The sequence below is a fragment of the Tinamus guttatus genome, unplaced genomic scaffold (genome assembly GCF_059628265.1).
Source record: "Tinamus guttatus ecotype Peru unplaced genomic scaffold, ASM5962826v1 Tinamus_guttatus_pri_ptg000326l, whole genome shotgun sequence".
Lineage (NCBI taxonomy): Eukaryota > Metazoa > Chordata > Aves > Tinamiformes > Tinamidae > Tinamus > Tinamus guttatus.
In genome coordinates, this window is record NW_028288860.1 from 420,392 (window position 1) to 444,379 (window position 23,988).

The 23,988-nt window shown below is 47.2% G+C and overlaps 2 protein-coding genes across 2 annotated transcripts; both read right to left on the reverse strand.

Moving 5' to 3' along the window:
• Positions 1–681: 681 nt before the first annotated feature.
• MAP1LC3A (microtubule associated protein 1 light chain 3 alpha) lies at positions 682–14,644 on the reverse strand. The gene is made up of 4 exons (XM_088529171.1): positions 14,517–14,644; positions 5,072–5,127; positions 1,933–2,039; positions 682–1,421 (listed from the first exon to the last, which is right to left on the reverse strand). Exons 1-4 carry the CDS (start codon positions 14,554–14,556, stop codon positions 1,259–1,261), a joined length of 366 nt encoding a protein of 121 aa, XP_088385297.1. The 5' UTR covers positions 14,557–14,644; the 3' UTR covers positions 682–1,258.
• A 2,101-nt stretch (positions 14,645–16,745) lies between these two features.
• Positions 16,746–21,404, reverse strand: DYNLRB1 (dynein light chain roadblock-type 1). The gene is made up of 4 exons (XM_088529198.1): positions 21,392–21,404; positions 20,041–20,214; positions 18,459–18,626; positions 16,746–17,297 (listed from the first exon to the last, which is right to left on the reverse strand). Exons 1-4 carry the CDS (start codon positions 21,402–21,404, stop codon positions 17,254–17,256), a joined length of 399 nt encoding a protein of 132 aa, XP_088385324.1. The 3' UTR covers positions 16,746–17,253.
• Positions 21,405–23,988: the final 2,584 nt, after the last annotated feature.

Consider the following 23,988-nt stretch of genomic DNA (forward strand, 5'->3'; position numbering starts at 1 on the left):
TACAAAGGAAAAATTACAAGACAAGAGACCCACCTAACACATAGGTCAAGGATAACCATGTTTCCCAAATTACCATCCTGCGCTCTGTTCTCTCAATGAAGTTTCCACTCTGAACCACATCCAGCTCCTTTCACCACGGCTTGGGCTAACCAGTGCCCAGCACTGGGCATACAACACACCAGTCTACATGTATTAGGAACATCAACACAAATGAGAAGGGAACAGAACATTCCTACGAGGCTCAACTTGAATTCATGTTTATTTATATATATATATTTATATTTATATATACACATTTGTATAGATTAAACTGGGTGGAATTATCATATAAATTTTGGGGGGTATAACACATGAAAAATTGGAAGGGGACTGTAGCAAATATAAATCAGTACATCCTTGAGTGAACTGTCTCTTTGCCACATTGAGAGGAGAAAATTGCATGCAATGGGGAGACAGATGGAAGTCAGTTTTATTAACAAATGAAAAAAAAAAACAATCTAGGTACAACTGTCAACAGAGGAGCAGCACTATATATGGCAAACGTATAAATTAAGAGTAAATTCCACTCTCACATCTACTATGCTTTAAAGTGCAACAAAGCCTGTCTTACCTACAGAATACAAGAAAGACTACCCCATTGCCCCATTCCAATCCATCCCTCAAAAGAAAAAAAAAAATCTAAAGGATATACATTATCCACAGTCCTATAAAGACGCCTACATCTACTCAGTAGCACCAAAATTCTGATACACACATAATTAAAATCAATTAAAACTCAGGAGCAATGATAATGTTTGTTTTTGCAGACTTCCTGCCTTTTTTAGTGTCCTCTTGGAGGAGGAGGCAGCTCTCCCTGCAGCGAAAGCCAAGGCGACCCTGCCCTCTCCTCTCCCCATCACCACCGCGCTGTTTTGGCAGTAGGCTAGAAACACGCACACAGACACATACACGACACACGGAGAGCAGCTGAGGGCTACACTAGGGGACGCGACGGGAAGCTGAGGCCTGGCGCGCGCACGGGGATGCGTGTACGTAAATGCGCATGTGTGGGGGTTGAGGAAGGAATGAGACTAATCTACACAGAGAGGCAAAGGGTTGTGCAAGTCCCACATACACCATGAGCCTTTTTGGTGACTGGGTAATGATGAAAGGAGCAAACACAGCCCCCTCTGGCAAGACTCTGGTTGAATTATCTTCCAAGGCTGGGGGCCTGTGCACCACAGTTCATTCATCTCTACACGCCATCTCCCACAAGGGCTCAGTAGCCAAAGGTCTCCTGTGAGGCATAGACCATGTAGAGGAAGCCATCCTCGTCCTTCTCCTGCTCGTAGATTTCCGAGATGGGGGTAGACACGCTCACCATGCTGTGCTGGTTCACCAGCAGGAAAAAAGCCTGGGTCGGATTCAGCTGCAAGCGACGCCTGTGGGGACAAGAGCCTGAATCAGGTGCTGTCACAGCAAGTCTTGTCTGCCCCTGCTTCAATGCCATTCATGAAGAGCCAAAGCCTGCACACCCAGGACCTTCTCCCACACGGTCAGGACATGGCGCTTACGAGCCATTCAGAGCTGTTCTGGCCTCCAATGGCTCCTGAGTTGGGGCTCTGCAATCCATATTTCACCCAGCACTGCTGCCTAGAGCAGAGGGGTCTCTCATCTCAAATGCAGGATACACAAGGAGGATTGGAGTCCTCCTCATGAGCTCATGGAGCAGCCAAATGAGGCAGGGGCCGCTGCCTTTCAGCGGAAGCTACAATGCTGGACTCATACACTACTGGTCTGTGCCCCAACAAAAGGATGCTGTGAGTGTCCAGTCCTCAGTCCCCACCCTCAGTAGCTGCCTCTACCTCATCTTCTCCCCATCACTCTTGCTGTGATCAGCACTTGTGGGTGAGGGTGGGTTCACAACACATCAGTCCTGGGGGTCCCACTCACCGGATTATTTTGACCAATTCACTCATGTTGACATGGTCTGGGACAAGAAACTTGGTCTTGTCCAGCACTGGCAGCTGCTTCTCGCCTTTGTAGCGTTCGATGATGACCTGCACAGAAAGACAAGGGTAGGGTCAGTCTCAGTGTGCAGTGGCCCAAGGACATACAAAAAACAAAGTAACACAGTGGAAAAGTGGAGGTAAGGCTCCCCCAACTTCCTTCTAGCAGAGAAATGGGAAAGGGACCTAAGCAGAGCAGGGACCTTCGGCTTTGTTGTGGAGAGCTCAACACATTCTCATTACAGCGACACTTCACACTCCCTCATCAGTACCTAACACGTTTCTCCCCAGAAAGATACCTGCATACTTACCAGTTCACTGTCCTCTCCAAATTCAGACAGAACATTTTTTTTGTGTAAGGCAGGAAGCTCCCATAAATCATTTTCACAGTAGTTTTCCAAAAAATAAGGGAGACTTCACATCTGGATCCCAAGGTGGCAGCTCTGTGGCGCCAAAGGGAACAGGCTAATCTGTGGGAACATTGCTCAGTTTGCCTTCTCCTTGATCATTTGATGATACACCAGCCTCTATCAGCAACAGCAACATAACTCCAGCTCTCTGATCACTGATACAAGTAGTAACTACAAGCTTTGGGGTCCCTGCAGGAAGGCATAGTGGAGGAACATGCAGATCTATTCCAAATGGAAGGCCTCTTGCCTTACAAGCATCTTATCCCAGACAGCTGCTGGGAGCGGCGTGATGATAAGGACCCAGATTATCCTTGGATCTGACAGCTGCTTCACTCTCTCCTTCACTGGTCTCTAACCTCTGCTGTGGCTGTGGGAGACATGCCAAATGCAAACAGAAGCAACACGGAGCAAGAAGGAATCACCAGTTCCCAGAATGCAGGAAAGCAGCTGCCACCCGGCGTGACAGGGAGAGACCCAGGGACAACAGTCTTTACACTCATCCACTGACCACACTGGAAGACTCATTTCTTACCCAGAGAGAGGCTTCTCCAAAGATACAACCCTGCAGCAGAGTGAAATCCATCTGGTGGAGACTGCTGCAACACTGACCTTACCAGAACAAGAAGTCTTACCAGACAAGAGCCAGCAGAGGGATGCTTAGCTCAAGCAGCAGTAGCTCTCCCCAAGAGACAGCACCAAGAGGTCACCTGGCTTGTTACACAGCTTTGTCACAGCCTCCACATGCAAAAGCCCCCTCACTGGGGCCCTGGGACAGTACAAGAGCACAGAGTCCACAGAACAGATGCTCAGCACCACTCAGTACAGCAGCCCCAGGTGAACCCCAGCTCTGTGGAGTCTCCATGCAGCTCAAACAAGACTCTTCCTCATGCCCTAAACTCTAAAAGCCTGAACTGAACTAGAGCTAGCCAACATGGAGAGAGAGTGCAGGGAAGGACCGTGTGTGCAGTGGAAAGGAGCAGCTACAGGAATCACAAAAGATAAAGGCACTACCACCTGGGCAGAAGTCCCAGGCTCCATCTTCATCAAGGCCAAACACTTTTGTCAGGATGCTGCAACATCAACAGAGAGCTGGGAGCATCCAGGCAGTGCTCAGATGACCAACCAGGAGGGTGCAGACAGCTCCCAAACACAGGAGGTGTAAGTGGTCTCGGGGGAAGCTCTTCACATAGACCCCCTCTGGAAAGCCCATCCAGAACAAAGGGAGCTGGATGAGCAAGACAAGCAGCATATGGGGGTCCACAAAGGTGCTCATTCCTTGGCCACCTCTCTTGGCACTGAGCAAGGGTGTCAGAGCAAAGCTGCAGGAGAAGCCAGGTTTTGTTGCTCTTCTGGCCTCCCTTCAGGCACATGGCACAGCCCCTTCCTCAGCCTCCTTTCAAAGCACTCTCAGGGAAACGGGGGAGAAACAGCAGGCACGAGGCCAAGCAAAGCACTCCACAATCCTCCTGACCCTCTGTTAAAGCAGAGAGGGACTCATCCAAGACTCAGAGCAGCAACTGGAGCTGTGAGAGGCTGGCAGCAGCTGCAGCACAGTCAGCTACATGGTCCACCAGCAGCAAGGATGCAGCTTGAGGAAATATCTGCCTCTTCCTCCCAGACTCACCCTAGCCTGGGGTTCAAACCTCTTTGCTCATTCCAGAGGCCTCTCCAGGCACTTTGGCAAAAACAGTTCCTGTTTTTCCACAAAAGCTTAAGACCTTCCTGCACTTTATTCACCTGCACTGCTCTGGATCACAGCTTTCCCCCACACCCTGCTCCATTTCCTAGTACGTGGCTCTACTCACAGCCCTAGCACTGAAAGCTAAACCCACTGAATTACAGGCTGCATATGTGACAAGGAATGGCACCAAACCTGAGTCAGGGACTAATAAGGAGATACCAGACAGATATATAGCTGGACCACCCAAAGCACTCTTCCTTCTCTCTTTGTGGTTATTCACAGCTTGCTGGAACAATAAAAATGAACATATCCCCAGCACCAATCCAGTCAGCTTAGATTTAGAAATTAATTTCCTCTTTCCTCATCCCACAACCACACAAAGGTAGAGCCTTCTCTAGTGCCCCTGTCCCAACATTCAAAGAAAAGCCAAGCACCAGGCCTGTGGTTACTGGGAAGCAGCTATGCAACCCAGAGCAGCAGGAAACCTAGAGGGCTTCCTCACTTCCAAGAATGCTGAAGTATAGGATAAAGAGGTCATTAGAGTGGGTGTGGGAGGGCTGAGGCCCCTTCCAGAGCTAAATGCTCTTGCACACACGGCTCCCAAACAATCACACTGGTGGCCAAGGCCTGGTGACACAGCATCCCTCCCCTGGGGCACGTGGTGCTTGATCTCAACATAAAGAGCCCTCCAGCTGTGGAAGCTCTCCCAGTGCCTCAGTGATGCTGCCGAAATCCTGCATGTGGATGCAGAGCTCTTGCTCTTTCTGGTTGTTTCCCAGGCAACATTTGTTTGCATATAGACACTTCATATATGCGCGTATTCGTATAGTTGTACACAGTCCATCTCTAGCCTCTCCTCACTATTAGTACTTTAAGCCCCTGTAATTAGCTCTGCCACAACTCTGGAGAAATGAAGAGCCAGTCTAATGCCAGTAGCATAGAGTGGTCAAGAGAACGAAGTCAAATGCAGAAGAGCAAGTAGAGGCACTTACTGGGATTTTGTTTGGATGCTGCTCTCGGATTTGCTGCACTTCTTTACAACGATCCGCTGGAAGGAAGAAAATGAAGAAAAAAAAAGTTAGAAGCATCTGTCTGTACTGCTTCATACAAAAAAAGCAACCACCCTGCAAGCCCCACATAGACAAGAGGGAATTTTTTGCACATTTTACTGCAGTAAGGTTTTCAGCCAAATCTCAGGTTCAGTCATCAACCCTTCATGGCTTCCAACTATTCCAATCACCACCCATGGTGAGGAAACAGAGCAACACAGAGTGAAGCCAAGTGACTTGAGTTAAGTCGTCAGAGATTACCAAGTTCTACTCCAAATTCAAGAAGAAAACAAACAAACAAAAAAAATTGCTTATGTTAAGCAAACGCAGCTCGTGAACATCAGCGCTGGGCAGCAGTGTAGCTTCTTTATGGTACTGACACTAAGTTTAGACTTCTTAAGTCCTCTGGCTGTTTCCCCAGAGGAGATAATGCCCCAAGTGGGGCTGGGTTTTAGCCATTTCCTTTTCCCCGTTTATGTTTCCAGGCACTTTCTGGCACAGCGCCTTGACCCTACAGAGAGCAGCCTTGCCAAGATGGACCTCCCTCGCTGCTATAGGTCTGTAGCTACAATAGCTATTGGTCTGAGACAATGTATTTCTGAACCCATTGTAGAAACAGGGGAAAAAATAAGCAAAGAGTGTGGGGAGGGTGGAGAGGAGGGGTGATCACCACACCAAAAGATTTTTTTCTATAATTATTCTCACATTTGTAACCCATTTTCCTTCTGAATTCATACTTACTGTTGCAAAAGGCACTAAGAAAAAGCTTGCTTGCTCTTTGATCATCCTTGATACTTTCAATATTCACACTCATTCCTTGACCACAGGGTCCTCCAGGCCATGGTAGTGGCACGTGAGCACCTCATTTTGAGACAGCAGGTGAAGGAGGAGGTGTTGGAGGTGGCTGGGCTGCTCCCTGGAGCTGCCTCCCTACAAACCTGACCTGCCTCTTGCATTATTGTTACTCTAGGAAGGGCCGCAGAGGGAAGACACAAGGGAAATAGTTACCGCTCACACTCCGTGGAGCAGCATCAACAGTCACGAGCCCAGGCTGGCTTATCTAGTAGCACTTTGTTTCCCGACGGTCCAGTAAATGCAGCAATTATCATTGCTATGACAGGTCGCAGGCTTTATGCTAACTCTGCTCTATGCTAACTTTGCAAGGTCTTACAACTAGGGCCTCTGAGACTTGTTATCAGCACAAGAACTTGCTGTTTGACATCTTTTCAGTGGTGGCCACCGACAGAACTAGAGGAAACGGCCACAAACTGAAGCATCTAAAGTTCCACAGGAACTTAAGGAAAAATTTCTTCACAGTGAGGGTGACAGAGCACTGGAACAGGCTGCCCAGAGAGGTTGTGGAGTCTCCTTCTCTCCAGATCTTCCATCCTGCTTGGACGCAGTCCTGTGCCACGTGCTTTAGGGGACCCTGCGTGTGCAGGGGGTTGGACTAGATGATCTCTAGAGGTCCCTTCCAACCTTAAGCATTCTGTGATTCTATGATCAGGGCAAGAGGCATCTTCTGTTGCATATGGCACTTAAACATAGAATAATAAAAAAAGGGGCCTTGAAAATAAAAAGTGCTATAAAACAAAGACCCAGAGCTATAACAGCTCACTGATGCTGAGTTACTGGTCACTGTCAAATGTAACCTTGAGAAATACTGGTTTAAACCTAATAGCAAAGGGAAAGGGGAGGCAGCAGCTAAACAAGAACACAGCTGAATAGGAGGATTAGGTACCCGCTACATGTCAGTGCCTCAGGATCCCACCTCTAAAACAGCATTGCTTTATCCCCTGACAGGCTGGGGTTGGATGTGCCTTAGACTAAGGCAGGTCAGGCTGCTGCTATAGCACATTTCTTCAAGGTCTTGCCAACTACTTGCTCAGAAGGAATCCAGGACATGAGCTCTTAAGCCCTCCCTAGTCTCACATCTGATGCACCATAGCTGCAGCTCTCCTGTCCCGCTGTCCATATGCAGCATCTTCAAGACAAGACCTTTCCAATTGGACAGGCCGGGGCCTTAGGAGCCTCCCTGCTGGACACAGTTGACCAGCAGGTAACCACAGTGCGATGACCGCACGTGCTGCTTGGCTGCAGCAGCTGCTGGATCCCTTAATGGGCAAGTGTCACTGCTGCAGCAAGTGCACTTTGCTTCCTCCTCTGCCCAGGAAGAACCCAAATCTTCATTCAGGAAAGCTGCCCAGGAAAACCCTACCTAAACTGCTCAGGACCCTGGAGGGTTAGACAGAAGTCTCCAGGACATCTTCAGCTCTAACTCCTCTGGTCTTGATGAGCCAACAGCTTCCACAACTATCTCCTGTCCAAGCAGGGCTGTGGATCTGGAGGGACAACCCTGCTCTCAAACGCCTGAGGGTGCATCACATCCAGCCTCGTACAGCCCACGTTTCCCTTTGCACAGCAGTTCAGGAGCTAGAGCTGACAGTCACTCAATCCCTCCTCAGCTTGTGGTGGGACGTAGATGTTGATCCTGTATCTCAGCAAAGTATCCTTAACACCAGGCAGCAAGGAATGCCTATAAATACAATCTTTAGCCTAATGTAGATTAGGCTAAGTAAACTCTAAGTCATAAGAACAACAAGAAAGTGTAGCAAGAAATGATGGAGCAGGGACTAGGACGGACAGACCCACAGTGCGCTTAGAGGCCCTTGAGAGTGATCTGACTGCAAACATGGGCCTAGCACCTAGGGTGGTGCCAGCAACTGCGCTGCAAACAACTTTCCTTCCCGCTTTTATCAGCGGTGTCTGCACATCTGCGTTTCCTACAACTGCTTGGGTTTTACAGACTCCACCTTCCGCTGCAGCTCTCCCAAAGCTGCAGCTGTACTCACTGAGGCAGCACTTTTCCCTTGGCTGCAGGGCCCAGCTCTGGTTTATCCTTGGCCTACATGTAAAGTGAAGCAGAACCGTTCACACAGCCCAGGCTGCTGCTGCACATTCTCACCGGCCCTTTCCCCCGGCAATATGGTGCCCCTTGTTCCAGCAGCTCGGGGACTCCGAGCAGGAATGGACCGGGGAGCTTCAGCAGCACGGTGGGGAGCTGGGGACAGCGGCACAGGTACCCGCTGCCGTGGCACGGCTGCAACTGCTATTTTAAAAGAGCTGAGCAAAGATTTAACTGCTCACACCCACCGGAAGGCGAAAAGCCCCATCTCTACTCATGTGTGAGATCACCAGACACAGTCATGAAGGCAGGCAGCATCGCCACTGTCCCGGGATGCAAGAGCTCAAGATGGCAACAAGAAAAACATGCACACGTTTTACTGGCTCTGCCTGGCAAGACTTCATGGCTAAGACCTTTTGAAAGACAGAAATATTTTCCGAGCATTGCATAAGCGAGGAAAATTGCCTGGTTGTCCTCCAACTGCTGTTTCAACTCCTAAGCACCAACAGTGAAACTTCCAAAGTGCACAGAACAGAGGAATCTGCTGTTGTCTTGTCCGAAATCATTCTGAAGCTGCTCTCCCAACTGAAGCATGATCCTCTTGCTAGAAGATTTTTTGCAAGGAGAGGAAGACTTGGATAGTTTTAAATCAGGATATGTGGGCATACAACATACTTCATGGCAAGAAAGGACAGGATCTTTATGAAGGTTCAGTAGAACATTAAGCCAGATTTTTGCAGCATTAACTATTTCTGCTGAAAGTGCCCAGGAGCCTTGGCTACAGGGCACAGTCGTCTACTGCACTGGGCGCTTCACAGGCAGCCGAAAGGATAGTCCTGTCTAAAAGGAGCTCACCCAGCACAAGATACAGATGGTAGAACATAAGGAAAACATATGGCAAATTTGTTGACAGCGCAGTTGCGTAAGGGGCAGCTCTTTCAGGCAACACTAGACTAGCAGTGGTCAGGCACTGGCACTGCCCAGGGCAGCGGATGGCCTAGATGACCAGCCCTGCTGTCTACGATCAACAGATAGACCACGGCTTCCGACAAGAAAAAGCACCAGCCAAACGGGTTATCAGCAAGCTTGGCAGGACAGGCCGGCAATGGCTGCTGCCTCAGATCTGAAGCAGATGCAAAAGAAAAAAAATCAACCTATTTCTTCAAGAGGCTGCTATGGTCAGTCCCAGGGAGGAGCACTGAAGCATGGTCCTCTTTCTGAAAGATTTTTTGCAAGGAGAGGAAGACTGGAATAGTTTTAAATCAGGATATGTCTGGGACAAGCCTCTGCTGGCAAACGCTGAAGCCAAGGGCGAGTTATGCAGGTCATCACAGACGAACGTTAATAAATATTTATGCAGTAGCACACCACCCTGACTAAGGCCAGACACCTCTAACTACCAGGAAACACACCCTGCTTATGTGCCACGGATTATACCACAGCTGACCTGACCTGTCCTTGTCCAATGACGAGAGTTTGTTCCGACACTCGCGGCTCTGCAGAAGGAGCAGCAGGAGACTCTTATGAGTGAAAAAAGGACAGAGCTGGCCAGGCTAGACCTGCCCTGCAAAAGCAGTCCTTGACACTGCGAAAAGGTCACTGTCTCGGCCTGTGTAGGACACTAGTGTCGGAGGAACCATGCTGGTGATTCCAATCAGAGCTCGTGTATTGCTGCTTCTGTCCTCAAAGCCTACAGTTGCAGGGCCTCCAAGCAAGGGTGTCAAGCAAAAGGAATCACGACACAAAGGATGTTGTTTAAAGCTTGCTGTCTGATAGACAGAGTGTCTGATATCTGGTATGGATATAGTCGGATGCACTGCTGTCCCAGGATGCTTTTACGAGTATGGATTTAGGACAAATGAAAATCTGCCTGGGTGAATATCCATTTTATTGCTACAATTCTACCAAAAAACCTGTAATGGCTGGAAGGATTCCTGAATGCCCAGGTCCTGGATCATGATACTGCAGAGGGATCTCAGCAATCACACTCATTGCTCTAAGCTCCCAATCTTGTGGCTTCAGAGCAGAACTTGGAAGTGTATTTGGAAAGGGAAACAGAAACCAGGCCAGAATTTCCCAACAGTTTTGAAATTCAACGGAGCATGATGCCCAGGCTTCTTAACGTGGCTGAGGACCAAGGCAAGATGGTGACGGAATCAACCTAAAAGACGTTATCACAGGTTCAGAAGAGCGGGAGCAGACTGCTAGGGAGCAGTGCTAGCTGTGAAAACTGACTGCTAAACTGAAAGGGTATATAAATATTAGCCCAAATGTTAAGGACAGGATAGGTGTGGTGTAATCAGACAAGCCAAGAAACCACCAACTTGTTAAATCAAACCAGATGTTTTCTCTTGACAGAACATCAAGTTAAAGCAAACGTTGTTTCCCCTCCCCAAGTACTATGACACCCTTGTTACAAAAATACCTTGAGAAGCCAATAAGAATGGCAAGTAACAGCTCTGCTTCCAGGGAACAGGCACCCTGTGAAAGGCAGAATACAGAACGAGAAGGTGGCACATTGAGAGCTTCTCTCTGCGTATGTTGGCAAGCACACCTTCCACACCACGCTTGGATTCTGTACTTACATTAGTAAGCAGAAAGTATATACCTTACTGTCCAGATAAAGGACTGGTTTTTCGATTTCTTTTAAATTGGAAAAAGAACAGCAAATTCCCTTTCACATGGAGTTAGAAGTTAATCTCCTGGAAGGGCTTCCCTCTAGCTCTCACTCGGCCTTTTCTCACTCCTTTGATCCTGACAATCTTCACCTTTGTAACCTCCAAGACAGCAGAAATGCTCTCCAATTTCTCAGAACTAACTCAGGGTACTTTATATTGACCAACAAATTAGCATTCCTGAAAGAACTCTATTTTAATGCAGAACCAGACACACACACACCCCCATACAACACCGGATTTTGCACAGTTCAGGTCACTGTAGTCATTGCTATTTGTAGGCAAACATGCCTGGACATGCACAGATTTGCAGGGCCTATTTGGGTACATATGCCAAGCACAGGAGTATTAATTTAATTCTTCCACGTTCTCTCGCAGTTTATTTCCAGACTGCCTTCTAGACTAAAGGCATTGAATGATTCCATACGCAGTGACATTTGTACACAGCAGAGGTGACACAAAGAGGGTATCGGAGAGGGAGATCTCCTCTGTGACTCACCTGCCAGAGATCCCCCCTGCACTTAACAGTGGAAGGGATAGAGAAGTCAAGGAAAATGACTTATCTGTAGCTCACAGCTATTCAACAGCAGGAAGGGTTACCAGTGGTACCGCTCCTAGATTCATAGGGTTCTCCTCCTTTCTGGTTCAAGGGGATAACACTTTCTTTGCTATAAAAACTTAAGTAATAAAAATAATAAAAAACATGCCTATTATTCCTGGCAGCCAGTAAGACACTGTTGTTATCAACTAAATCAGTATTTGTGGTCTACCTATCCAGCATTTTAGACGTTTGATTAGTTCCTCCTGTATCACTATTTTCCTCTACACTGTTAATCAATCTCATATTAAACCATGTCACAGAATGTCCTCGGCAATTAATACAAATAGATATAGATGCATCAGATTGCAACAGCAATCTTCATTTCAAGGAATCCCACTTCCTAAAGCACAGTTGCTACACCAGGAATGTGACAGCACACTGTGAGGGCAAATTGACCCATTAACTAAGCTCAGATCAAGATGTTTTTCCAAACTACCATCAAGCCAAATCTGTTTTAAGCATTACACCATGACTCCCAAGAGAGACGATTCATTGGAACTCATTGGAGTTCCTTTTTTCCCCACAGCCAAGAGAGGGAATTCAGCCTTTATCTATTGCTGCTTTTTCACTAAAGAGAATTGGCTTCCCCGATATAAAATAAATATCAGAGAACCAAACCTGCTGTGGGGATATTTGGTTCAGAGAGGCCGAGGTGAAACCTCTATGTTTATCATCTATCCAGGGGCTGTTGCTCACTAACCGCGGATCTACGCCTATGTGCATTACTGCAGTGTCTCCATTTCAGCAGGATATTGTGGCACACGGCCAACTTAGTGCAAGACTTGACGTTAGCCATCGGTCTGCGAGGTTTAAGGTCCGTGTTGCTAATCTCACCGGTTACGCAGTGCGTTGCAAACAAATCTTGCGGCATTTGGCAGCCTCTCAACAGTAGATCAGCCAGTTCAAAACAGTATCTTCAAGAACAGTGGGAGGTGCAGTCGGTGCCCAATGCTTTGGGGGCCTCGCGCTCTCTACAGGAAGTGCAAGGACGTGGCCCAGCAACCACGCACTCTCACTGCACTCAGAACACCCTGTTCCTCCAACAGTGACCGCAATTCAGTTCTGAGAATTGTTCTGGACTCCCACGACAGACCCAGCCACACGGTCAGGTTTATCACATGAAAGCAGAGGGCTGCTGTCAGGGTTTTCCTTCGTGCATCCAGATCAAAGAGGTTCTGCCGCAGACGCGTCAGGGACTCGACCAGCTCGTGCAGCCTCCCCATCACTGCAGATCACAGGAGGAGCCAGCGCTCCCCGCCCTTAGCTCCCTTGGGACTGTCTGGGAAGCTCTGAGGGCTCTTTTCCAATGCCTCAATAAATACAAATCAAGGAAGTTTAATCAGAATAGACCTAAGACCAAGCGCAGAAACGAGCAGAAGAAAATCATCAAAAAATAAATCTCGGCCTCAAAAATACCAGAAGGGGAAGAACAGCCTTTGAGGAAAATGCAGTCTTCAGCAGTGGGTGGCAGAACAAGACCAAGAAAGCCATTTGCTTTGCAACCAGAGTCTGGGCAGGTTTTGTAAACAGTGGCGCTCCTGACTCTGCCTTTTCTCTGTTTTCTTGGAGCTGTTCCACTTCTGTCGTTCTGAAGCCCTAAAATTCAGCCATTCGGAGGGTACAGCGGGAGGTATTTTCCATCGGCCCTCTCTAACGGCATTGTAAACAATCACTTCCTGCTCCTGTTGTGTAATGATTTGAAGACGAAAACAAGATGTATTTACTTTCTGCAGCTGAGCAGCTCCAGCCCTGACCCAAAGCAGCTGCGTGGGCTGCCAGGCCTCCTCCTCCTGGGAGAGCTCCGCAAACTGGTCAGCTGAGAGAGCAAAAGGGCAGAGGAAAGTGCACAGAAACAAGGAGTGCTTGCAGTTGCCAGCGCCAAACTCCCTCACCTCACAGCCCGTCCCTCCTGGGCTATTTTAATCCTGCTCCGAGCCTTCTTGGATTTTATTTTCCATTTGGCTGGTAGAAAAGCTGAGCAATTTGCAAAGGGAAACCAAGCCATGTCCATAAGCAGCTGGTTCTCACCAGTTGAAGAGTAACTACTAAGGGTTTAATTTAGAGCGCCACTGTCTTTTAGCACACAGCTTGAGGGAATACAAGATAAGGCAGGGACCCAACTCATATCCCAAGGTACCCAGAATTCATTTTATTCTTGTTTGAGCACATTTGCTTGGATAGGTTGCTACAGCACAGGAAAGCTGGGTAAGTATTTAAGGCCAGAAGGGTTGTGATAACAAACTACCAAATATTTACAGTTTCTAAGAGAGTAGCAAAAGGTTGGATCCAGAGTCCAGCAGGAAAAAGCTCTAATTTTAAAACACGCATAAGAAACGCCCTCACCTTTGTTTGGACAGCATCTGGCACAGAAGAAGGCCTTGTTTGGCCTGAAGACAGTGACTTCAGCATTGCTCAGACAGTAAAGCTCAGCAATACTCCCCCGCCTGCCTCAGAAACATGCATGTTTCCCAAACGCCAGCTGGAAAAGGTCAAGGGAAACAGAAGTCCACGTTCATCTGATTTCACTATCAAGCCTGGCAATCAAGCTTGGTGCCATTTATGGAAACCTTTTTGTCATCCGAGTTTTCCCACCACATACATTTCAACACAAGAACGGGCAGTAAATCTGATTCTAGAGAAAATCAGAGGAGGTAAATCCAGCCCTTGAACAATAACTATTCAAATACTGCCTGGACAGGGAAGGGTGAAGGGAATAATGTTTTCTGCCAGTGAAACGACAGGACCAAGGGCAAAGGTGCAATGAGAACACTTAGTTTTTGACTCCTCCTGTTCTGTAGCCTTCCAAGCCCTTCCTAGGAGGGTGGTTAGTCACCCACTTCTAATGGGGACACAAAGAAGTCGCAGAGGAGGCTGAGAGCTTTCCAGGTAGAGAATACGAATTTTGGTCCTCAGTTGCAGCAGCTACGGACCCTACTCTGGACAAATTAATAAATACGGGGATTAATCAGGAAGCGTCTCCCTGGTCACGTTCCACCCCGTGCAGCAGCCCCTCGCGTCGCTTCCGTTAGTTAAATACAACTAACAGCCGTTAAACCGTGCGGTCGTTAAAAGCAACCAGCGACCGTTAAAAACAACGGCCACCCCCCGCCCGATGACATCACCGCGCGGCTGCGGCGCCCGGCCCGGCGCCCGCGGCGGAGGGGATGGAGGGAGGGCGGGAAGGCGCCGGCGCCCGGCGCGGCTCACCGAACGGTCGGCGCTGCTTGAAGGGCCGGTCCGAGGGCATGGCGGCGGCGGCGGCGTGTGGCGCGGCCTGCGCTCCAGCGGCACCGCAACCCGCCCGTGGCGTCACCGCGACAGCCCTCGAGGGGGAGGCGCCGGGGGAGGGAAGATGGCGGCCGGGGCGGGAGATGGCGGCGGCGCCCTGGCGGGGAGGGCGCCTCGTTCCCTGCCGCTTCCCAGCCGCTGCTCCGAGGGCCTCGCGCGCGCGGAGGGGTCTGTACCTAAGATGGAGGCTCTGGGACGGGCAGCGAGGCCGTCTCTCGCGGTCATCTCCAGCCGTGAGCAGCGGGAGCGCGGCTCCACCGGCGGAGAGCGGGCGCGGGGCCTGCTGTAGAGGGAGGGCAGCACTGCGGGGTTTTGGGGCGGCCGTCAAGCGGCCTCAGCCACCCCGCGCCCTGCCCAGGATCCCATCTCGCGCCAGGACATCCCATCCCATCCCATCCTGCTCCCTGCAATACATCCCTGCTGCTGCCCAGGAGAAACACGGATGCCCCGAGGCTGGGGAGACACTTGGACAGGGCTGAGCCCTGGGGTGCCTCTGCATCCCGCTGCGGGACACAAACCCACCCATGGACCAGCCTCGCTGAGATGACAGGGTAGTTGCAGGGCGCGGGGCACCCCTGTCCCACCTAAGGACTCCGTGTGCTCCTCTCCATCATGCCTGTCACTTGGATGCTGCATCATTTAATGTCTGCTGCAACTACAAATAGGACAGGCTATTTCTAGAGCTACTGTAAATACATCAAAAACAGCAGAAATAGAATGACAAGGTTGCATGAAGAACTGTGTTTAATGTTCCTTCCAGATGTATGCTGCGACAAAAGCTGTATTGTTGAGGCAAACTTTGTTTACAATGAATCAGTATGAAACCTGGGTGATCACAAAATGTTAAAGAGCAAGTTGACATTTGGTAAAGACAGACACCAAAGTTTGCATCTACTAAAAGACTGTTCCAATTATTAAAAGCATCACAATTCAAACAAAAAAAAATTAAAACTTTTTATTTTCCTTGTAGAGTTTATCTGAAAAGGAAATATTTTTTACACTTTCAAGGCTAACTTAGTGGATTTTTTTTTTACCAATCAAGAATTGTATGCATACTGAAAAGCAAATGTAAACTCTTCAGATTCACCTTTATAACTAAAGTGCAGGTTCATCATGACAAAATGTGGGTTCAAATTCATTTCCAATATAGGTCCCTTTATATAGAAAAGGGAAAAGTGAAGTAAATACAGTTGAATTAGATCTGGCAAGCTGATTAACTATACACTGCATGCTCAGGCAAAAGATATTTATTACTATTATGTCACACAGATACAGTGTTAACCAGTTTTTGATGAAAGGCATGAGGAACTCTGTTAACATAGTGATTTAATTCCCCAATCCTGTACAGGCAGATTGGGCTGCAGGACTACAGCCATAACTCCACAGAGCACTACTTATAGACTGCAAGAAAAAGATACTGACTCATGGAAGCTCTGGAGCTCTCCAACATATTATTTTATTTATACAAATGGGACATGCATTAAGGAAAGTTTACTGCTAATACAGCAGAGTACCTCCAGTGATTTATATGGTTCTCTCTCCTGCCTCATCTTCCTGAAAAATCATACACATGCTAATATCTGTCTTCCCTTTCTTTCTGATGTCATTGATACAACTCTCAGATCTACTTGACTTCAGATCCAAAACCCTAGATCAAGAGAAGGTTTAAAGAGTACAGAGGATCCAGTTACATCAATCCAGCACCGGAGAGCAGTCCTACCATGACCCAGGATCAACAATAAAGTGTTACATAGGGTCAGCGTTCCTATGGGGTAAACAACACCGAAGGGCACCCCAGGTGTTTCTAAAACCATGCCAGTGGAAGGAAGCCTCTTCAGCTTGATTACTCTCCCTCTTTTTAAAACCTGAATCAACTTTGAAGTGCAGTGTAAAGGTGGCATTATTCTGGCATAAACACAGCTCTACATTTCTGTCTGAAAAGGAAGTGGTGGAAAGATGTTCCAACATGGCAGCCAGTAACAAGTATAGAGTACACTCGCTTTGGATATGTAACTGTGTAGAGAATTACAGAAAGCGACTGGTAGCCAAAAACTGCACTTGGGAAGTTTCTTTTTTTTTGAGGAAAAAAAAACTCAAAGAAAATCATTAATATATTCACAAGAGAAGGAAAATGCACAAGACAAAAGCAATCACTGATGACACTTTTTAATTTCATATGGCCAGACTTTTTCAAAAAAAAAAAAAAAAAAAAAAAAAAAAAAAAAAAAGAACTTGTAAAACCAAGACAGTAAGAGAGAACACAAAGAGAAACAAGTTTCATATTTACAGCCATTCAAAAGCAATAGTGTAAAAGCATACCTGAAATAGCAGTAATACGAGTGACAGGGAACATACAAAGAGTAATCTTTTTTCAAACATTATTAGAATATTATATTAACTATTAAAAGTATCTGATACACTTTTGACAGCCTATACCACCTGATTCTAATTCAGAGAATCTCCCTCAAAATGACTTCTGTGATACCTGGGGGGTGGGGAAAAAAAGCCACTTTCTCTTTGTAAGTAACAAAAAACCCTGCTTTTGTTCTCTCACACGTTATCAAAGTGGCACAACAGGGATAATACTAGTGCTCTACTCTTTGTTATTAAATTAAAAAAGTTGGGTAAAGGGAAAAAATAGACCAAGTTAGTGTAATCATTCAGTTGGATTCTGGATGACAATCAGGAAATAGTCTTTATCTGCAAGGGAAAAAAAAAAAGTTATTTTTTCATTGCTGATAATTATTCACCAAGAAAAACACATCTGTATTTAGCAACAGTAAACTTCACCATTTTTCCATACCTCACTGATACACCTTAGGAATTGTAGAGTTCTCACCTTCACTTTCAATAAATAAAAGAGGTTTGACATGTAAGATCACTTTGACATGTCAAATCACTTGAGTTTTACTGAGGTAAGATTCAATCTATGAAACTTCATGCTTCCAAACCAATCAAATTCAGCTCAGTTTGTGCCTTAAGACATAGTCATTGCTGGCACATGAAATGACTGAGCCAAAAATAGGTGGTGCAAGACAGTGATTTCCTGCATCCCACAGGCAGACTGCCGGGCTGAAGCTGCTGCAGCTGCATTTGTTCCGGAGCAACCTTCGCTCCTCCCTTTTCATTTCTCACATGTAGATCAGCATTAACCAAAAAGCTTTTCTTCCTCAATATCTGCCCTGAGGAGCCTGGAATCCTATCCTCTGCCTCCCCATTAGCACAATCCTGGCACAAATCTGATGTGGTCTGAAGGAACAAATCAAAGTGTTTGCCACATCAGTGAAATGTACTCATCTCATTAACTCCCAGAATTTTATGAAATACAGAGAACATTTCCTGAAGGGAAAGTTGCTGTTGCTGCTACATTTTAAGACTCATTAGTGCAGCTGCAATGTGCTGTGTTCCCCTCCTCTTAACTTGAGAATTTATTTGCTGTTTTGCCCGGAGTGCTGATCTGAAACTGTCCCCAAAACATCAATTGCTGATTTTTCTGCCTTTATGCTGAAACCCGCAAAACACAGAAGGCTGCAAGCCTCTCTCCAATGCTATTCAATGTTTTCCACTTTGATCATACTGGAAGGAGGAAAATGAGTTCCCACACTTGAACATGAAGCAGCAAACTTAGGTCCATGATAAAAGGATTAATCTCTGAAGACAGCTCAAACTCCTTGGAAAAGGAGAGTACAGAATACAAACAAAAACAACAGAAGAGACTCATTTCTTTTAGCACAGACTCATTTCTTTTGGCACAGACATTGTGCAAGCCTGAAAAAATATGCAATTAGCAAATGTGACAAATCTCACATGAAAAAAATCTACCAGATTGTTGATGCCTCTGTTCACACCACTCACTTTTACCTGGTGCGACCATGATTTCATTTTTCTTGGAGCGGATCCGCAGGAACGTGAGGTCGTTCTGGGGGTCGATGTCCCGCACGGTGCTCCTTGCCTTCATGATGAAGCTGTGCATTAGGCCCGCATACTGAATCGTTGTGGAGTTGTCCATGGTGCTTTTGATAGGAATGCCTGCAAGAAGTCACCGTGGGGACAACAGGAGTCAGTGGTGAAACACTCAGACTAATTCATTATCAGGTCCAACTGTGGTGGCCATTTAACCTAAGCAGACATCATGGCAACACCTGGGGAATGGGATTAGGAGTGCTCTTTTAAAAAGACTTAATAGGAGAACATGAACAGAAACAGGATGTGCAGAATTACTCGTGTCTGGTAGCGTCAGCTCCTTACCCTCTCAGCTATTCATTTATAAGATGCATTATATATATATATATAAGTGAAAACAAAAATAGGTATTTGGGAGGAGACCAGGAATATCAGTGTTCCAGTTCTGTTTTTCTGACTCTTCCTTTCAGAAAGTCTCCTGAATATCACGGTTACATGACAGCCAAGTAACCTGGGTTGGGATCACTGCTGAGTAGAGCAGACATGAGCTGTTGCATCAGAGCTGAGGCTCGTGCGTGTAGCTGTAACAGCTGATGCCGTTCAGCCCCCGTGCACTCCCCAAGAGGGGAGTTACACAGACACTGTCTGGCCAGAGCCTTCCCCCCTTTATTCCTCTGCCATTCATCAGCTGCACTTTTGCCCCAGCAGTCAGACAAAGTTCAGTTTGTGTCAAGCAGCAGTAAAGCAGCTTATAACCAAATACTGGCATGACTGAAAAAAGGATAAAAGTATATACTCAAATAAGTGACTGTGAGCCTGGAGGGCACAACCATTATAAACCATTATGTGACAGCAACGAACAGGAAAACAGGCTGAATACATAGAACTGAGCTAAGCACACAATGGCCGTAGCCTTCAATATAGTCACGTACTCTTGCTACCTATTCAGCATCTTTCTAAATGATTGTTTCCAAGAAACACTCAATTCAAAAAGATAATCAGGCCATTTTAGAAAGCTGGGGTGCCCACAGAACTGATAGAGAATCTGGAGTACTCTGAACACACCTAACTGTGCTGGACTCCATGGCGGCTTCAAAGAGAGAGAGCTGCAGAGCCCCGCGAGGCCACGGGCACGAGGCAGCTGCCTGCTACTCGTCTCTGCCAGGACAGCAGCGCTCCCAACACGCAGCACAGCAAGATTCTAGACCTCATAAGAGCTTTTAGTGCTACCTATAAAAATGCAAACACCTCAAAAAGATGAGCCTGAAATCTCAGACTACCAAATCTCAAACATTGGGAAAACTCAAGACACTTAAAAGCTTTTCCAGTGTGGGCCTAATTTATTTCTTTAAATAACATAAATGAGCTGGTAGAAAAACAGGAAAGAGAACTCAACCTCCTCCTGTAGGCACCAATTATTGTTAATTTGCACTGGCTACCAGAAAACCTTTGCTAAGCAGAGAAATTTAAACTAAATGCAAGTAGCATAAGCACATGCTCTGAATAAACTGCATTTTAAAAACTGCAACTGGAGTGATACCTTCAGAATTAACCACAATTATTCCTTGCACGCCCTTCTGGCTCTGAATTCGCTTCAGTGTTTCTTCCACCTCAGCCTGCAAAAACAGAAAATGCAAATCAATGAAGATGAGACATCGTGATGCTTTGTGATCTGATGCTTCATTATTGCAAAGCTTTCTTTGCAATAATGGACCTGAAAATAAAGCTGCCCCAAGATAATTCAAGCAGATACGAACACTTCAGAGATCAAAGGAGAGACATCTTTGATACTACCATTTCAGTAAGTCCTTCTCAGTTTTTTCCCAGTTTTCTTTGCTCATTTTTGAGGAGCACATCACCCACTGGTGATGCTAACTTGGATTCTCTTCTCTTTTTTTTTTTTTTTTTTTTTTTTTTTTTTTTTTTTGCCATTTCCTCTCTTCTCCAAATCCTGGTGCAACCTCATGCATCGCTTTCTTACTGTAGCTTGCTGGCTGTCACCTGGAAGACTGTCTAGTCAGGCTGCTATATATGCTGGTGTCGTGAAAACAAAAATCACCTAGTAGAACACATAAGGAATTTGAAAACAGAATAAAAAAAGATAAACTCCAGTGTGTGACTGTCTTCCCTGTTATGAAATGAAAAGCAAAGCTGAAGGCTCAGCTGACAGTTCCCTGGCCTCTGTAAAATCACCAGCAGCCTCTCAAGAGCTGTCAAACCCCTCTGCAAAACCCTCATTGCTACAGGAGGCGCATCAGCGCAGCCGCCCAGGCCGGCACCAAAGCTCCATCCCGCTGCAGATGGGACCCTCAGCAAGACGGCGCTGCTCGAAGCGCAGACAAAGCTGCACGAAAACGGCCGGTGCCGCTAGACAGGGGACACCCGAACCCAGCGGACAGGGCGGATTCGTGTGGGGCGTTTGCTGAGTCCCGCGGTAACCCCCTCCGTGCCGCCCCCAAACGAGCTCCGCGCCGGGGAACGGGGCCCGTCCGCACGGAAGCCCGGGGCCAGCAGCAGCCTCCGGGCCCGGGTAATGGAGGCAGCTCCCCCGCACTCGCGTACGGAGCCGGAATCCCCGCCGGGCCGCGCCGCCTCCCGCCCGCTTCCAGAGCGTCTTGGGCCTCGCGACACCGGAACCGGCGCCGCCCGGGGCCCCGCGCCCCCTCACGCACCATCTCGGGCGGCACCGGCGCCGGCACCGCCCGGGGCCCCGCGCGCCCCGCGGCCCCTCACGCACCATCTCGGGCGGCGCCGCCTGCACAGCCCAGCCACGGCCCCACGCGCATGCGCCCCCGCCCCCTTCCGGGCGGCAGGCCCCGCCTCTCCAGGGCTCGCTCTACGGCAAGCGAGGAGGGTCAAGCGCCGCCGCCAGGGGGCGCCGCGAGCCTTACGGCGTGCCGCCATTTCCGCGCGTTTCGTAGTGACTAAAACCAGATTTTAAAAAAGTTAGTACCAGGAGTCCACGTCAAGGGGGCTGAAAAGGCCCCGCAAGCGGAATAATCACCTCCTAGGGAGCCGGACAGGCTGCAGAGGGGAGCAGAGGAAGCCCCGGCAGGGGCTGGGGGGACCTGCCGAGAGCAGCTCTGCAGGGAGGGCCCCGGTGCCGGTGGACGAGGTCCCGCCGAGGCAGGAAGGCGCCAAGGGCGCCCCGCGCTGCACGGGGAAGAGCGGCGGGAGGATCCCGCCCCGCTGCGCAGCCTGCGGGGCCGCAGCTGCAGGGGACAGGGAGCTACGGGAGGGAGCCCAGGGAAGGGCCAGGGAGATGGTCCCAGAACAGCCCAGACCAATATTCCATGTGGAGCACAGGAGCCAGACTCCTCCCAGGCAGGTCCTGGGACAGGGCAAGAGGCAAAACACGCTGGAGATGGCTGCACCTGGCCCTGCTAAGTCACATCTCTGCAGGAGAACTAGGAACCAGGGACACAGGAAGGATTTTTTTTTTTTTTTTTTTTTTTTTTTGCGCCCCAAGGCCTACGGAACTTATACTCTCAATTGTGGACAAATACCATAAGTAAAGACCAGAAACACGGCAAACCTCTCCCGGTGAGCATTAATAGAGCATCTGAGAAAGCTCCTCCTGCTGCACAACTCGCCCCGCTTCCAGGATGATGATACCGTGTTTCAACCGCAAGGCTCTGCTCCCACTGCAAGGATACATCCTATTTCACCTGTTTTGCAACTACTAGGATACAATCAAGTATCTTAAAAACGTTTCCACCCGGCACCTGAGTTCTTCTTCTAGATAATCTCTTAATATTTTTTTTTTCCTAGTTCCTGACACTCCCCTCATTTCTGATGAGGAAAGGAAAAAAAAATAAATGACCTTTCGTCACAAATGCACCTCATCACTGCTATCCCTGCAGCAGAGATGGAAGGAAATGCCCCATCCACGGCTCCTGTGCCACCAGCACATGGTTGTTTGCAGACTGGCTGCCTCCTGGGGGAAGGAGCCCCAGGTCCTTTAGGACTAAATTTGGGATTTATTCTAGATGGGGATTCTAACAGTGACAAGACAACCATGAGCCAAGGCTGAAGTCTAATGAATTTCCATGTGGAAGACCTTGGCAGAAGAGTTCTTGGGAAAGAGATATTCCTAAAGGGAGTTAGCTTGAAGGAGGACTTCCCATAGCCTCACCTGCACCCGAAGAGCAGACACACAACGTCTGTCTGTATGTACACGTTTGCTTCGTGACACCATAGGAATAACGACAAGACAACCATATCTTTAAGTAGGTTTTATAAAAGTATTTGACTTACTGAGATACTGTTACAGTTACCTGAGTATTTGAAATTACAATGCAAGGAAATCTCAACAACAAATTTCAGTACAGTATTTTACAATCCAGTGCTGCTGATCCCAGTTTGTATACCAGTTCACTAGAGCACATATACACAGAACGATGATTATGAAAGAAAATTAAAAGATACCACAAAGAGGGGGCTGGAGATAACCAGTATAATAGAGCTTAGATTACAAATCCAGTGCAGCATGAAAGAAAAATGCCAACTAAAAAAAAAATCTTTTTTTTTCTTTTACATTTCACAGAGAATAGGAAAAAAAAACAAGTTTTAATAGAAGGAACTGGATTAAAAAATAAAATTCCATATTAAATCAGATGAAGACATGGTGCATTTCCTGCACACTTCCTTAATACAATGATGTTTCCTGAGCTACCCGAGACAGTAAGGCTTTGTTAAATCTTAGCTCAGTGGCTCAGCATTTCATTAATTCTCATAAGGCAATATTCTCAATAAAAGTTAATCCAATACTTGGAAATTTGCATCAATTGACAGTTGCACATGAATATATTCTTGTGCAATTAATTTATGGACCCAATTAATTTATGGTCCCAATTAATTTATGGACCTCAGGCTGCTAAACCAGTTGAAGCAACAGGAGATGCACTAGATCTCATCTGAAAATCTTGCTTTAGTTCAATTCGGAATGACTTATTATCCAGTATATTATACTCTATGGGCTTATCCACATGAAGTTGCTACCAAAAGAACAGAGGAGTGCATCAGTGGTTCATTCTGTTTCTTTTTTATTTCTACACAACATGCTGTAGAAAATTAACAGATCCGTTAGCACTTACAATGCTTACAAAGTAAAATGGGCAACTAATCTTTAATTCTGTCTTCAGAAATATTTCTGTTTAACACAGTAAGCTTATTTTAAATTCTTATATTTGGGGCAAATCCAATGTTTTAGATTTTTTTTCCCCCAGTGAATTCTTTAATTGCAATATTTGAAAGTTATTTCTGGTGCTTGGGATATCCAGCTCCCTTTCCCCCATTCTAATACAGCAGAAAAGACATATAAACATGCTATTTAAATTAAAGAAAGAAAAAAAATGGTATAAGTGGAATCCCAGACTGCAAAAATATATACAAGCATTTACCTTTTTCCTGAACTAAACATTTCAATCATAAAAATATTAAACAGCCATACCCTATAGAACTAGGGCTAAGGCTATTTCAATTATAA